The sequence below is a fragment of the Rhinoraja longicauda genome, chromosome 24, assembly GCF_053455715.1.
Source record: "Rhinoraja longicauda isolate Sanriku21f chromosome 24, sRhiLon1.1, whole genome shotgun sequence".
NCBI lineage: Eukaryota > Metazoa > Chordata > Chondrichthyes > Rajiformes > Arhynchobatidae > Rhinoraja > Rhinoraja longicauda.
In genome coordinates this window covers 32,147,417-32,164,850 of record NC_135976.1, presented here as the reverse complement: position 1 = coordinate 32,164,850, position 17,434 = coordinate 32,147,417, and the positions used below count along the sequence as shown (strand labels likewise).

Sequence of the window (17,434 nt, the reverse complement as noted above, 5' to 3'; positions counted from 1 at the left end):
AATGTCTCACGTCTCGGAGGCTTCAGTGTCAGTGTCCTGTGAGTCTGCCGTGGATCACTTCCCATCCAGTACAAATGGTATGAAATAAACCAGCTTGCGGATTCCGAGATCTCGAATAGCAATCAACTGGATCTGAGTTGTGAAATCCTCAGAAGTCAACACCATCGATATTACTGCACAACCTCAAATAATCGTGGGACAGAATCCAGTGAAATACTCATCGTGAAAGTCTTCAACGGAGCAGGAACGTGCAGTTATGTGACAGAAATCAACAATACAGGTGAGTGTTATTTTCCCGTGGGAATACTGTTTTAAAATTTCTCCCGTGTCGTTGTAGCTGCTGCTTTTCACCTTGTGGCGATGTTCGTGGGTTTCTTGTTATCTGCAGACGGCATCATTGCAGCCAACGTGAGCTCATTGTGTAAAATGCGAGAGTTTATTTGGGGGACTGGCAAATAATTGCCTGTTGCTTTCACCTGGGGCGTGTTGAGCTTCGAAAGGAGAGAAATACCTGCACTTATCACAACGGGTTGAGTAGATTCCATCAAATTTCCGGCTTCTGCCTTAAAAAAGATTTTCTGGCTGCCGCTTAAGATCTCAGCCTCTTTGAGACACAGAAACAACCAAATTCATTCTGCTTGCATCCATCAATTATAACCAAGTATGTACAATTTCATGATCACGACAGGTTTAAAAACCAGGAGGAACTCTCTGGAGGAACTCCAGTAATCTCACAAAATTAAAGTGAATCTACTTGGCCGTCACTCCATTAAGTATTAACCTCACTTTTGTCAAAGTGAATTTTGAAATGCAACTCCTGGTAGTTGTGCAGACGCTCAGAGGGGAAGTCCAGAAGACAGTGAGAATGGTTTACATCGGCGAGGCCAAGCGTAGACGAGGCCACAGTTTCGCTGAGAACTTGTGCGTGGTCTGTCATGACCCAGCATCGCGCTTGATAGACACCCGATCTTCAACCTCCCCCACTGATGCAGAGCAGCAGCAGTTTGCACCATCTGCACGATGCACTGCAGCAACTCATCAAGACTCCATCGACAGCGCCTTCCAATGCAACGAGCTCCGTGTTTAATGCGTCATTCTTCACCATTCCCACCGTCATTGTCTGGGAAGAGCTTTGGAACGACCCGTGCAGATGGTGAGGGACGGTGCACAGTGTCTGTCACTCATCGCAATCTGGGTGGAATTCAACAGAGTCAACAATATGATTGGGCGGACTCCCCTGTAAACATTGATGTATACAATAACTATATGTTTGTGAAAGGCTAATTTTACTCTTCAATATATGAAAGATTTTTCATTCAGTTTCAGGTGCACTGTGGGCAGAGAGCGAAGTAAGAGGGGTTGTGGGAAGAGCGATCACAATCGATTGTCACTATGCAGCAGTGTACCGCTCACACACAAAATACTGGTGCCGTGGGACAAGTCGCCAAAGTGCACATGTAGTGGAAACAAATAGTAAACATGGACAGGGCGGAAGAGTGTCAATCACAGATAACCCGGCACGAGGAATATTTACTGTGGCTGTGGAGGATCTTCACTCTGGAGATTCAGGATGGCACAGCTGTGGAATTAATACAACCGGGGAACCGACATTTAATGTGCATCTCCAAGTATCTGTAGGTATGTTTCTCAGTGAGTGACTTTGGCATCCGCACAAAACATTGTTGGTAATCTGGTGCAGAGCTCTTGACGCCGCTTTATAAAACAAAAGATGTGAAATGTTTGGAGAGGTTTGCAGAGAAAGTTCACCGGGATATTTAGTTGTCGTTTAAAAATGCAACATGGAAACGGATCCTTCGGGCCACCGAGTCCACACCGACCAGCGATCACCGGTCACACTAGTTCAATGTTGGTCAATTTTTTTTCCGCTCCCGACACACAATTCCACAATACCGCCATTCACACACCTCGCGTGTGCATACTAGTGCAACAGTATCACTATCAACAATTTTATACAAGGAAATTAAAAAGTTGTTATCATATCATCATATCATATATCTACAGCCGGAAACAGGCCTTTTCGGCCCTCCAAGTCCGTGCCGCCCAGTGATCCCCGTACATTAACACTATCCTACACCCACTAGGGACAATTTTTACATTTACCCAGCCAATTAACCTACATACCTGTACGTCTTTGGAGATAGTGATACCGTTGCACTAATGAGATGTTTGAATGTCGGTATTGTAGAATCGTGGCAGAGTTTCAGATTAAAAGAGGATTTTATAAATTGCAGATGCCGGAAATGTAAAACACAGAGAGATGGTGCTGCTGTGGCAGACATGGTAGTTCTGGCTGCTGGGAGGATGGAGAGACACAGAGATGTATGAATCTGGATCGTCGATTGTGAGAAGAAGGTGGTTTTTGACGGGCATCTGAGTGGGTGAACACAAAATGCTAGAGTAACTCAGCGGATCAGGCAGCATCTCGGGAGAGTAGGCATGGGTGTCTTTTCGTGTCGAGACCCTTCAGACCTATCTCTGCGGGTGACATTGTTGTCACCTGTACTGGATTGTGTCCCTGTCGATTTCCTTCGAAATTGCACTCCTGCATACACAGTTTGATTTTGATTAGACAAATGGGCAGCTTCCTTGATGCTTTGAATGTCCGACTGTGTTGCATAAACGATGCTCACTTTTCCTGCTGGCAATTCCTGAAATATAAAAGAGAATCCAAAATTTGTCTGATGATTTGTCTGATTTGTGGTCAGTTTTAATCACCGTGTTTTCGGAAAGATGCTGTGAAGTTGGATAGGTTGCAAAGATTTACAAGCATTTTGCCAGGACTCGAGTACTTGAGCTATCGGGAGACGTTGAGTAGATTAGGACTTTATTTCTTGGAGCGCAGGAGGAAGAGGGATGATCTTACGGAGGGGTACAAAATTATGCGAGGATTAGATCGAGTAAATGTACAGAGTCTTTTGCCCAGAGTACTATCACAACATGTAAAAAAATGGACAGGAACATGAACAGGATAGGTTTAGAGGGTTAATGGCCAATAAGGGCAGGTGGAACTGGTGTATATTGGGCGTGTTGGTCAGCACGGGCAAGTTAGACCGAAGGGCCTGTTTCTCCATTCTATGACTCGATGACTCTATGTAGATGGATGTGTCAGATTCAAACCAGGCGGCTCTGGCAAAGATACAGAGATGGTGGATATTGGCGAGTGTTTGATTTTTAGATGTTCACCCAGTGTCTACAGTTTGCTCCTTTCCCACAGAACCCGTGTCTGTTCCTGTGCTTGGAATTCTGCCACCAGCCAATGTCTCCTGTCTCGGGGGCTCAGTGTCAGTGTCCTGTGAGTCGGGCCGGGGATCCCTTCCCATTAGCTACAGTTGGTATGAAAACATCCCAGCTGTGGATTCAAAGATATCAGACAGCAATACCCTGGATCTACATTGTCAATCCTTCAAACACCAGCACCATCAATATTATTGCAACAGCTCAAATCAACGTGGATCAAAATCCAGTGAAATGGTCAACGTGTCCATCTCCAGCAATGACGTGTCCTGCATTTTTCTCGTGAAAATCAATGGCCCTGGTAAGTAGTGGAGGGGATGGGGAGAAGAAGTGGAAGTGCGGGTGGGGTGGTTCATAAGATCATGTGACAGAGGCAGAAATAGACCATTCAATCGTGACTGATCTATCTTCCCCTCTTCACCCCAATCTCCTGCCTTCTGCCCATAACCCCGGAAGCCATGAAATCCATGCACGTTATTTAATTAACATCAAGATTAAAATGATGGAGTGATGGCCCATTTGTCAATACTTGGTTGCTGGGCTCCAGAAATAGATTTCGCAGTGCTTGTATTTCCAGCTTCCTGGCTAGAACTTCCTCTTATGTTAACACAGCTTTAAACTAGGTTTGCAGTGACATCTGTCCAAGCACTTTCACTTTCCCGCCATGATCTCCACATGACCGACACACAAATATGGGAAGGGAACAGAAATGATCAGTAAATGTGGCCACAGTTAACTCCGAGAGGACTGTATCAGCTTTGGTCCACTGTGTTAATGTTGACCATTAAGTGACATCGATACTAATCCCATTTACCAGCCCCTCAGAATTTACAATTCAAGTGCCTCCACCGTCTAGGTTTTAAAATATTCCCCGCTCAGGTACCCTCCAGATATTTACCCAACCCTACGTTGTCCACTTCCACGCGCATCTGCTGTGCTGATTTCCCACGAAGTACCCTGTCTACGTTCCTCATAGCTTTGCGTATAATAATAATAGGTTCCTCGTTCCTCTCCTGTGTGGAATAAAACCCCCAACTATCCAGCCTCTCTTCCTTCAGAATGTGGGTGAAAACCAGAACACTTGAAGAAAACCCACGCGGTCACAAGGAGAACATGCAAACTTCGTGCTGACAGTACTTGTTGAAAGACTGGATCGACTAGGCTTGTATACACTGGAATTTAGAAGGATGAGAGGTGATCTTATCGAAACGTAGAAGATTATTAAGGGGTTGGACACGTTAGAGGCAGGAAACATGTTCTCAACGTTGGGGGAGTCCAGAACAAGGGGCCACAGTTTAAGAATAAGGGGTAGGCCATTTAGAACTGAGATGAGGAAAAACCTTTTCAGTCAGAGTTGTAAATCTGTGGAATTCTCTGCCTCAGAAGGCAGTGGAGGCCAATTCTCTGAAAGCATTCAAGAGAGAGCTGGATAGAGCTCTTAAGGATAGCGGAGTCAGGGGTATGGGGAGAAGGCAGGAATGGGGTGCTGATTGACAATGATCAGCCATGATCACATTGAATGGCGGTGCTGGTTCAAAGGGCCCAATGGCCTACTCCTGCACATATTGTCTATTATCTATTGTCTATTGTCTACCTGTAGTCAGGATTGAACCCGGGTCTCTGGCGCTGTAAGGCAGAAACTCTACCGCTGCACCATTGCCTCGCGCTATTGTTGGCGACCTGAGATGTAACCAGCACTCTAGCTCATCATGACAACATCTCCCATTCGCTGAAAATTACACTGAAGAATCATTGCCCTGCCTATTGAGCCTATAAATTATTTACATCGGACAAGCATGCTCTCTTGTTCAACTGCAAGTGAAAGGCAGTGAAACTAATTTTTATTTCCTTGTTCCAACAGGATTTGAATATACTTGTGAAACTTCGAAAAGCTCCAATTATACTTCAGGGTAAGCTATTCTGTTTCCAATGAAAGATGCCATGTGCTAATTGCTGGTGGATTTCGCGAAACTCGTACAACGACAAGGGTGGGAGAGCGATGGAGAGAGATGTGTTATTTAAAGTTCGAGAAATCAATATTTATACCGCTTGGCTTTAGCTGCCCAAGCAAAATATGTTGTGTTGTTCCTCCAATTTGCATTCGGCCTCACTCTGACAATGCGGGAAGCCCAGGACACAACGGTCAGAGTGGGAATGGGAGGGCGAGTTAAAGTGTTTAGCAACTGGGATATCATATAGTCCCAGGCTGACTGAGCGTAGGTGTTCAGTGAAATGATCGCCCATTCAACGTTTGGACCTGAAGATATATAAGATGCAGACCTGATACAGTAGATGAAGATGAGGTTGGAGGAGGTTCAAATTAACTCTGCCTAACCTGAAAGGACAGTTGAGGTCCTTGGGCAGAGACGAGGGAGGATGTATAGGGACAGATGTTTCATTTCTCGCAGTGGAAGAGGAAGGTACCTGGGGAGGGAGTGCTTTGGAAGGGAAAGAATGATATAACCAGGGAGGTGTAGGTCTTAAGGTCATAAGGAATAGGAGTAGAATTGGGCCATTCAGCAGGGTTGCAGAGGGAACGGTCTCCTGCACTTCATCCGGCACTCAAACACCTCCCTCCCCTTTCTCGATCTCACCACCACAGACTATCGACTGATGTCTATTATAAACCTACTGACCCCCACAACTATCTAGACTATACTTCTTCCTACAGGATTTGTGTGAATGTGGTTGATGGTCAGCGCAGACCTGAAGGGCCAAATGGCCTGGTTGCATAACGTGGCTCTCTATGGATCATATGAACCGACATATCAGGAAACATAACCAATGGCTTTTACAATTTGATTCAAGCCTGTCACCAAAAGATAAATTTCTCTCTTAAACATTCTTCTAAACAAGAGTTTGGAAGAATGAGGAGGGACCTCATTGAAACGTATAGAATAGTGAAGGGCTTGGATAGAGTGGATGTGGAGAGGATGTTTCCACCAGTGGGAGAGTTTACGTCTAGAGGTCATAGCCTCAGAGGTAGATGTTCTTTTAGGAAGGAGATGAGTAGAAATTTCTTTAGTCTGAGGGTGGTGAATCTGTGGAATTCTTTGCCACAGAATGCTGTGGAGGCCAGGTCAGTGGATATTTTTAAGGCAGAGGTAGATAGACTCTTCATTAGTACGGGTGTTAGAGGTGATGGGGAGAATCCCGGTGAACGAGGTTAGGAGGGAAAGATAGATCAATCATAATTGAATGGTGGAGTAGACGATGGGCCGAATGGCCTAATTCTACTATTCCTTATGACCCTATTCTATAAAAATATAAGTATATAACGTGCAAACCAGATATTAGTCAACACATCAGAAGGGAAATTGCACTGCCTTACATCTCATTGTGTTGTGTAAATGCTTCGGTGATAAGAACAGGTTCCTCCATTTGTTGCTCTTCAGAGGGCATTCCCTCCAGTATTCACCATGACCTCTCCATCAATTAGTTCATCGCATGGTGTGAGATGATTACAGTTGCAAAATCCCAATTATTGCTGCTTTGCCTTGCTGTGACCTGCTCTGGTGTGGTACTGATAGGAAAATGCATAGTGAATTATGGGCTAAAACACCACCCTTGATATCACTTATGGCAACACCTTGCAGAGTTGGTCAAAGTCTCAATGTCAGTCACTCCAACAGCAGGAAGTGTCTACACCTAGAACGTGACCCTGGGTGGTAGGCACATTAGGTCACACTACTACTGACCTTGAGATGGTCACGGTGAGCCTCCTTCCGGATAGGTTGAAGATGTTCCATATTCCAGACAAATCTAAGCGAACAGTCAGTGTCCAAACCAATGTTGGTGGAGATGGAGATGGAATTGTAAATGGCATTGGAGTGAGATTTGTTGTGAATCACGTGCATTGTTTTCTCTTTGACATGGTGTTCTCTCCAACAATGCTGGAACAGGGTTGTCGAACCGTGTTCACAAAGTGGTGGTTTCAAGGATAGCTGCAAATATTTGGGTAAATCCCTCGGATACCACACCACTGCAGTACTGAGGCAGGGCAGCGTGCCAACTGTCAGATATGCAAACTCCCATAACAGTGGCACGGTGGCGCAGCGGTAGAGTAGCTGCCTTACTGCCCCAGAGACTTGTGCTCGATTCTGACTAAGGTTGCTGTCTGTACGGGGTTTATTCATTCTCTCAGTGACCATGTGGGTTTTCTCCAGGTGTTCCAGTTTTCTCCCACATTCCAAAGACATGCAGGTTTGTAGTTTAATAGGCTCCTGTAAATTGGCTCTAATGTTTAGGGTAGATCTAGAGTATGGGGATTGCTGGTTGACGCAGACTTGGTGGGCCGAAATGCATGTTTCCGCGCTGTATCTCTAAACTAAACTAAACTATACAAATCTAAACTAATCTAAACTAAAATAAACTAATGTAAACTGAACTAAACTAATCTAAACTAAACTAAACTAAACTAAACTAAACTAAACTAAACTAAACTAAACTAAACTAAACTAAACTAAACTAAACTAAACTAAACTAAACTATACAAATCTAAACTGATCTAAACTAAACTAAACTAAACTAAACTAAGCTAAACTAACATAAATTAAACTAAACTAAACTGAACTAATCATTGCTGTAAAAGTGCAACAGTTCCCATGCATTGTTTCTGAAGGAGAAGAGAGGTTTCCTTAATGGTCGGACGCAATTGATCTTCAACCAGTTTCACGATCGTTGGTCAATGTCACCTCACTGTGAGCAGATTATCTGCTGCATTACCCACCAAAACAGACTCTACACTTTATTTCCTCTGCTGCACAGTTTAAAAAAAACAGGAAAGGTGCCATATAAATGCTTGACTTTTGTTCTTTACTGAAGGCCAAGAATCAATGATGAGGAATATCTCACCCTTCCCTCTTCTCTGTCCGACAGGATCCCTTACATAATTGTGCCTGGTGTCATTGTGCTTCTCCTGATTCTAATCGTTGCCTTCCTTTGGTACCGAAAGCGTAAAACCAAGGGTGAGTTTCTGATTTCCCTTAAATAATTTCACAATACGTGTCTCAGTTCCTTGCAGAATGTCAAGAGATTTTATTATGTTCTAATCAACAAATACCCAGCAATTAAAGTACTAAAATGTAGGAGGAACCATGAATGATGAATAATGCTATCATGGTTGACTCGGTGACAAAAACTGTTCTTTGAACATCAGTGCACAGAAACTGAGTGCGAAATGGCAGAGATGCGTGAGAACTAAGAGGCTGGGTGGAAGTAAGATTTAGATACTCTCTTCCTCTCTGTTAGAATATGCTTTGTGTGATTAGCTGTTGTGTTTCGAATCAGGTTAAGTCGTGTTTATTGTCACATGCACAAGCACAGTGAAGTACAGTTACAATGAAGATCACTCCTGCAGCCTCACGGGGACATAGACAACGTACAACATACCTGCCTCACATAGAGGGTGGTGGTTTATTGCAGGAGCTGCCAGAGGAGGTAGTTGTGGCAGGGCAGTACTAGCCTGGACAGAAAATCCAAGATGTAAACACCCATGAACTTGAAGGTGCCAACTATCTCCACCGCCGATGAAAACTTGAAAGTTCACTGAGCTGTTTCTCAGTCAGAGATTATTAGTGGAAAGTAAACAGTTAACATTTCAGATCCAAGACCCATCTTTACAACAGGGAAAGAGCGGAAAGAGGGGGGAATCTCATTGAAACATCAAATAGTGAAAGGCCTGGGTAGAGTGGATGTAGATTGGATGTTTCCGCTAGTGGGAGAGTTTAGGACCAGAGGTCATAGCGTCAGATTTAAAGGACATTCCTTTAGGATGGAGATGAAGAAGCATTTCTTTAATCAGATAATGGTGAATCTGTGGAAGTCTTTGCCACAGAAGGCTGTGGAGGCCGTCAATAGATATTTTTAAGGAATAGATAGATAGATTCTTGATTAGTACATGGATTATGGAGAGAAGGCAGGAGAAAGAGGTTAGGAGGGAGAGAAAGATCAGCCATGATTGAATGGCGGAGCAGGTGGATGGGCCGAGTAGCCTAATTCTGCCCCTATCACTTATGAACTTATGAAAACCTGTTGGAGCAGATAAGGTTAGGGCCTTAGACACAAAATGCTGGAGTAACTCAGCGGGACAAGCAGCATCTCTGGGGAGAAGGACTGTGTGACGTTTCGCGTCGAGACCCTTTTTCAGGTTGTTGTCGGGGCGGTACAGAGATAAAATGTAATCGGAGACAGTAATACCGGTCAGAGAACTAGGAAGGGGGAGGGGATGGAGAGAGAGGGAATGCAAGGGCTACTTGAAATTAGAGAAGTCAATGTACATACCGCTGGGGTGTCAGCTGCCAAAGCGAAATATGAGATGCTGTTCGTCCAATTTGTGCTGGGTCTCATTCTGACAACGCAGGAGGACCAGGCCAGAAAGGTTAGTGTGAGAATGGGAGCGGGATTAATGTGTTGAGCAATCGGGAGATCAGGTAGGTTTAGGCAGCTTTAGGGAGGGATGAGTAGAGCACAGTGAATATGATTCATTCTGAACATTACGCACAGTAACCAGAACAACAGTGCAGGTCCTTGCTCCGTACGTGCAAATATACTGCAGTATTTTTGTGGTTCTGCTAAATATAAGGTCTTGCGCACAACACGTAGATGATTCAGTGTGTTGGCAGGAACTGCAGATGCTGGTTTACACCGAAGATAAACACAAAATGGTCTGACAATTCAGGGGGTCAGGGTGCATGTCTGCAGAAAAGGAATAGGTGACGTTTCGAGTCGAGACTCTTCTTCAGACTGGGAGTCAGTGGAAAGGGAAACGAGAGATATAGAAGGTAGGTAGAACAAATGAATGAAATATATGAATGAATGATGTTTAATCCTGATTCTGATATGGTCCTATCGACAACATATTTTCCAGAAACCAAGCGCAGTACATCACAAGGTGAAGCCAACAATGAAACCCAGGTAAAAATGTGAAATATAAATTCTCTGATTGATCAAGAATATATAACATTGAATTATATGTGTTTAGACAGGCCATTTAGGTCAATTATAAAAGAAGAAATACCGGAACATTTGGATAGCAGTCACAGGATCGTTCCGAGTTAGGATGGATTTACGAAGGGGAAATCATGTTTGATTATCTTATCGAGTTTTTTTTGGATGTAACTAGGAAAACGGACAAGGGAGAGCCAGTGGAAGTAGTGTACCTGGACTTTCAAAAAGCCTTTGATAAGGTCCCACATAGGAGATTAGTGTGCAAGATTAGAGCACATGGTATTGGGGGTAGGGTGCTGAAATGCAAAGAAAATTGGTTGGCAGGCAGGAAGCAAAGAGTAGGGATTAACGGGTCCCTCTCAGAATGGCAGGCAGTGACTGATGGTGTACCGTAAGGATCGGTGCTGGGACCGCAACTATTTACAATATACATTAATGACTTTGATGAAGGGATTAAAAGTAATATGAGCAAATTTGCGGATGACACAAAGCTGGGTGCCAGTGTGAACTGTGAGGAGGATGCTGTGAGGATGCAGTGTGACTTGGACAGGTTGTGTGAGTGGGCAGATGCATGGTAGATGCAGTTCAATGTGGATAAATGTGAGGTCATCCACATTGGTGGTAAGAACAGGTAGGCAGATTATTATCTGAATGGTGTCCAGTTAAGAATTGGAGAAGTACAAAGAGATCTGGGTGTCCTTGTTCATCACTCACTTAAATTGAGCATGCAGGTACAGCAGGCAGTGAAGCTATCTAATTTCATGTTGGCCTTTATGACAAGAGGAGTTGAGTATAGGAGCAAAGAGGTCCTTCTGCAGTTGTACAGGGCCCTGGTGAGACCACACCTGGAGTAGTGTGTGCATTTTTGGTCTCCAAATTTGAGGAAGGATATTCTTGCTATTGAGGGCGTGCAGCATAGGTTCACTAGGTTAATTCCCGGAATGGCAGGACTGTCGTATGTTGAAAGACTGGAGCGACTAGGCTTGTAAACGCTGGATTTTAGAAGGATGAGAGTGGGTCTTATTGAAACATAAAAGATTATTAAAGGATTGGACACGTTAGAGGCGGAAAACGTGTTTCCAATGTTGGGGTAGTCAAGAACCACGGGCCACAGTTTAATAATAAGGGGAAGGCCATTTCGACCGAAGAAGAGGAAATACTTTTTCAATCAGAGAGTTGTAAATCTGTGGAATTCTCTGCCTCAGAAGGCAGTGGAGGCCTATTCTCTGGATGCTTTCAAGAGGGACATAGATAGAGCTCTTAATTATAGCGGAGTCAATGGATATGGGGAGAAGGCAGGAACGTGGTACTGATTGTGTATGATCAGCCATGATCACATTGAATGGCGGTGCTGGCTCGGAAGGTCGAATGGCCTATTCCTGCACCTATTGTCTACTGTCTATTGCCTATTAACAACACCAGTCCACTCCAGTCATGAGATCCAATGTAGAAACAGGCCCTTCTCCCACCGCGTCCACGCTGACCGACGACCCCGCACACTAACACTATCCTACACACACTCTGGGACAATTTGCAATTATACCAAACCAATTAACCGACAAACCTGTTGTTGGCGCTGTCAGGCAGCAGCTCTACCGCTGCTCCACCGTAATGCGCTATCTTTGTGTTGTAAACAACAGCCATGGCTTGTTCTGTACACTGAACAGTTTAAGCCTATTTTATAATAGTCGTCGTCGTCGTGGCTATCCCTCGAGGTCGAGGATGATGGCCTACGTTCCGATGTCATAACGAAGACGCCTGTGCGTGTGTTTGTTTAAAGTGTACTTGATGCTATAACCCAAGAAGCACACGGTCCTTCACAAATCCATCAACTGATTCCAGTGGCAAGGGAACCAAGGCCATTGGAGCTGATAGATTTGTTGCAGCCTTCATCCGCCTTCACAGCCGTTGAGTTCAGGATAACTTTGTTCGCCTGGTCCGCCGTTGAGGTCTGGTACGTTGGATCGTTCTGAGTCCGGACCCTCATCCTCGACCTTACCGCCATGGGTGACCCTACCAGAAGCTAGTGCTTCCGACTGCATCGCTCTCGGTATCATGGGGGCACACATGCCTCTGCACCACAACAAGGTGTACGATCCGAAGAGGTTTGTAATAGGCATCTCTTGAGGACCTTTCAGATCTATTAGGTTGTAAAACTGCATTTTGTTATATTTTAGGAAATATCAGTATTGGAAGGGAACCACGTTGATACAGATCTGCAGCAACTTGGAAACAACAGGGCAGCTCCCCATTTGGATAACAATGAAGGTGGACCCACGTATGCAGTGGTGAAATGTCAAAGGAAGTCGAGATCAAGGCATCCTGTGACTGACAACGCTGTCATCTATGCAGATATCAATTTTCAAAGCATCCGCCCAAAGGGCAATCGGAAACCCCACTCTACTGGGACTCCAGAGAATCCTGAGTCAATTTATGCCTCTCTTGTTTCTTAGGAGAGAGTTTTAATTCGGTGTGCGTTTTTGGCTATACTTGCTTTCCCACCCTATTGAGATTACACTGCTTTAATCTGCCATGTACTTTGTCAAAGATATACACAAAATGCTGGAGTAACTCAGCAGGTCAGGAAGCATCTCTGGAGGATATGGACAGGTGACGTTTGAGGTTGGGACCCTACTTCAGATGGTCTGCAGAAAGATCCTGACTCAAAATGTTACCTATCTATTTTTGCCACAGATGTTTCTTGACCATTTGAGGTACTCCAGCATTTTGGGGTTGTCTTTGGCATAAACCGGCATCTTTTTATAGCTATATTTTGTCAAGCTCTTTCTGAGCTGTTTCGTTGAATTTATCATGTGTCAGCGGTTATGGGGATAAGGCAGGAGAGTGGTGTTAGGAGGGAGAGGTAGTTCAGCGAAGATTAAATGATGGATTAGGTTTGATGGGCCAAATTGCTTGCTCTTATCACTTATAACCTTATGAATGCCACTCCCTTCACCGATCTCTTTCATCCGCTTGTATAATGAATGAGCCTAGATCATGTATGGAAATGATAAAGTGGCATTGCTTCCCATTCTTGGAATACCCACCCTCATTCCCCCACCCACAAATTCCCCAACTGTCCCATCATAATTCCTTGCAAGGGTCAGCCTAAGCACACCACAGCCCATTTTCTCTGGACCAAAGTATTGTGGGTTCAAGTCCGTAAAGGGGTAATGGATCGAGCAAGAAAATGGGTTCAAGTGGAAAGTGGGCTAAGGCAGGTAAGCCCAAGATGTAAAATGACCCTCAAGCCTGGGTAAGGGGCCTCGCTGAAAGCTGGTCAGGACTGGATTTTACCTGCCTCAGTGACCAGTTGCAAATAAGATTATCTTAAGTGAGTCCATCCCTGGATACTGCCCAGCCAATGGGGAAATTGGGAGAGGGGGGGGAGTAATTTATCGTGGAACTGCTGAACTATTCATAGCTTTTATAGCCCATTAGAGTGCAAGAAGTGAGTCAAGAGTGTTTTCTTGTTATATGTACTTGCAGCAGCACAGCAGAGCAATATATATGAGTTCCTTTATCTTTTGTAATCACTGAGAGTGCAAGGGGAGGAAGGTAACGTAGATGTGGTTGTGTAAAAGGCAATGAATGCTTTGTATCTGAGGGCATCTGCCCCAGGCCATGTGTAACCAAAGTTGGCCAATTTGTAATAAAAATAATTTGTTCTGAAAGCAAGCTCCAGAGTTCACATGAAATTTTCCCGTCTACAACATCCCTCCCCAGTACATGACCACACGACATACGGGCATTTCAGTGCCAACTGGTAGAGTCCATAATTGCCTGAACAGCAAATTTCTGGGTGAGATCCTAAAACAAGTAGATCCAACTGTCACCTCTACAGAAACCCCCCCCCCATAAAAAGACAATTTATGGAGCAGAAGAAAGTTCGATTGGAAATGCTGGTCTTAGCAGCATTGCTATAGGACCTCTTCTCAACTCTAGAGGCACTCTGTTCGAAATATACAAAGGTCTTACAGAGCAGGAGAGTGCAGGTGAAGGGATGAGGTTTTCCTTGGCTCAATTGTCCAGACGCAGTGAGGAGGGCTAATTTGGGCCGAAAGGTATGTTTCTGTGTTGCATGACTCTATGACTCTAATATATTCTAGGCTGTGAACAATTGTTTCCTTGATATTAAAGTATTTATGGAAATATAACTAGTACTGGATATTGACATGATAAAGGATAAGTTATGATTTTAATGCATGGTGTGGTTATGAAGGACCTAGTGGGATTGACATATTTGTTCATTAATTTGTTCACCACACGATATACATTTATTTGTTTTGGACACATTTCCAGTCAGTGTACAAGCACATCAAAGGCCAACGTGCGATGGCAACAAATATTCGTACTTCCTGTTAATATGAGCAGTTGAGCAAAAACTAAAAACCGCTTCAGTGGGCCAGGCAGCATCTCTGAAAGGAAATGGACAGATCGCTTTTGAGGTTAGGACGCTACTTCGGACTGAAGTAGGTGTTACTTTTCTCGGAAAATGTGCACAGCAAAAACAAGTTAATAACTTCATATATTCTAGGTGCAGAATTATTAGGCCAAAAGTTCATAAGTTCATAGGTTCTAGGTGCAGAATTATTAGGCCACTCGGCCCACCAAGTCTACTCCGCCATTCAATCATGGATGATCTATCCACTCCTCTCAACCCCATTCCCCTCCCTTCTACCCACAAACCATGACAGGAATCTGTCAATCTCTGCTTTAAAAATATCCGATCTCCTATTCTTATCTATTGGTAAAGAACAAAAGTCTAACATCTGCAAGGAATCTTTCAAGAGCTCAGAATAAGTCCAGCCCGGTGACTGGCGTGCTGACATCGCTGTAATGAGGGAAACATCAAAGCAAATCTGCTCACAGCAAGTTCCACAAACAGCAGTGTAATAACGACCAACTATTGTGATGCTGGATAAAATATAAACCCACCTCAACCCAACAGTTGCGCAGCATGGAGTTGCTGCCTTACAGTACAAGAGACCCAGGTTCAACCCTGTCTCCAGGCGCTCTCTGTAAGGAGTTTGCGAGTTCTCCGACTGTGGGTGCTCTGGTTTCCTCCCACATCGCAAAGATATGCCGGTTTATCGGTTAATTGGCCCAGTAAATTGCCCCTAATGTCTAGGGAGTGGATGAAAACGTTGGATAACATCGATCTAATATGATAGGATGATCGTTGGTCAGCACTGACTGGTTTGGCCGAAGGGCCTGTTTTCATTGCTCTATCTCTAAACTAAACTAAACTGAACTAACATTGTCAAAGTGCAAAGGTTCCCTTTCTATTTATAAACAAAAATATTTTATTGCTAGCTTGCACTCACTAACAGCAGCCAAGCAATATTGCCAAAAATATGGCCTCCATTTCACAACACTTTCTCTTATTTAAGGTTCATATATTTAATTGTTTGACGCCTCAGTTCCTTTTGACTTGGCGGTTGCTCGTGCAATAAGTAACCATTTCCTTCTTATTCTTAGACTCCAACTATGCATATTTATCAAAATCATCAGCATGCAATATTAACCATTTCTTGTGACCAAGTTATTTTTCAAAAAATGTTATTACTGATGGTCGGAAACGTGGGCTAAGGCGACCATTGACTGTTTTCAATGTGAAAAGCAGATGAACCGCAATTTGATGTCTTTCTTTCATTAGGATGTACACATGACTGTTAAACGATTACGACAAAATTAATAAGCACACACTCTGCGATCACATCAGAAATTACTTCGCGAGAAACCAGTTCTCAAAGATGCTCGTGTTTAGATTGGCGTGGCTTCCATTTAGGAGATAATGCACTGACTGGGGGAAATGGCGCCGAGATGAGCCTTTCTGCCCATCAAGTCCATGCCGACGATCAACTGTACATTCAACCTCAGGCAACGCGAATGGCTTTTCTTATCATCTCCACATTTGGACGGAAGTGTCGATGGGTTGGTTAGTCGGTTTGCAAGCTACACCAGAATTGGTGGAGTTGCAGATCTCCAGGAGGCTGTTAAAGAATATACCACGATATAGATTAGCTACAGATTTTGGTCGAGAAGAGGCAGAGGCGTGCCAGTGTGAGATGTTGCATTTTTGGGACGTCGAATGTAAGCGAGAGGAAAAGTGTGACTAACGTAAATGGGACATGTTGGTCGGTGTGGGCTAGTTGGGTCGCAGGATTTGTTTCCACACTGTATGACTGCAACTCCATAACATGTTGTTGCAATAGAATGAAAGGCAAATAATATTGCATCGACAAGTGTAATGTTTATATTAACAAGACAGCATCGAAACAGGCCGTTCGGCCCACCGAATCCCTGGCAACCATCGACGCCTGGTTCACATTAGTTCTATGTTGTCCTACATTCGCATCCATTCCCCAAAAGCCGGGGGCAAATTACAGAGGCCAATTATCGGTACACAGCCACGCATCTTTGGGATGTGGGAGGAAAATGGAGCAACTGCAAGGAACTCCACATGGTCACAGGAAGAACATGCAACTCCATACAGACAGCGCCCGATTTTAGGATCGCACCGGGGTCTCTGGCGCTGTGAGGCAGCAGTCCACCACCTATACAAGTGTACTACCTGAAGTTACGCCACTCTTCAAAATAAATGTAATTCAGAATATAAATGTATACAGAACAAAAAATAGTGCTAACCTCTCCATACATTTACAGTGTCTACACATTCAATATTGCGAGCGGTAGTCCCAGTCGTGTGAGCACCTCCCTTCCGCCTTACATATAATCAATTACCTCTCATGCAGCTCCCTAAGGTGATGTCTAGTTGATTTCTGGGTCTGGCGGTCCACTCACATTTTATCAAGCGGGAATGAATTTGAAACGTGTACACATGCTGCACTTTTCCACTCTTCTACATGTCAGTTTCTATCAACGATATCATAATTGACAGCGTTAATGAGTATAAACACTCTGAGGTTAGAAATAAACACTGTCCCAGTCCTAAGGTTGAAGGAACTGCAATAACAACATTTAAAGGGCACTTGGGCAGGGAATTGGACACAAAAGAGTTGTAGATGATGAGCCAAACGTGGGCAAATTTGACTAAATTAGATGGGCATCTTGGTCTAACGCGTTGGGGACAAGGGCCTGTTTCCGTGCTGTATGACTCTGTGATCATCTGACCCAACCATTTTGTAAATTTAAACCAGAGACTTTCCACTGTAACCTGTCGAGCTGCTGCCGGCTCGCTGCGGTTCGCGATCTGACTTCCTGTCGC

General features: G+C 44.2%; 1 protein-coding gene and 1 pseudogene across 1 annotated transcript in view; one reads left to right on the top strand and one right to left on the bottom strand.

Moving 5' to 3' along the window:
- The window catches only part of LOC144605518 (uncharacterized), a 14,953-nt gene extending 980 nt beyond the window's left edge, over nt 1-13,973 (top strand). Inside the window, exons 2-8 of the mRNA XM_078420890.1 lie at nt 70-280; nt 1,321-1,638; nt 3,236-3,556; nt 5,117-5,165; nt 8,134-8,222; nt 10,124-10,170; nt 12,381-13,973. Coding sequence (XP_078277016.1) covers nt 70-280; nt 1,321-1,638; nt 3,236-3,556; nt 5,117-5,165; nt 8,134-8,222; nt 10,124-10,170; nt 12,381-12,656 — 1,311 coding nt within the window. The 3' untranslated portion in view covers nt 12,657-13,973. The remainder of the gene's footprint in view (nt 1-69; nt 281-1,320; nt 1,639-3,235; nt 3,557-5,116; nt 5,166-8,133; nt 8,223-10,123; nt 10,171-12,380) is intronic.
- LOC144605237 (uncharacterized) overlaps nt 1-17,434 on the bottom strand; it is an 86,802-nt pseudogene that overhangs the window by 43,843 nt on the left and 25,525 nt on the right.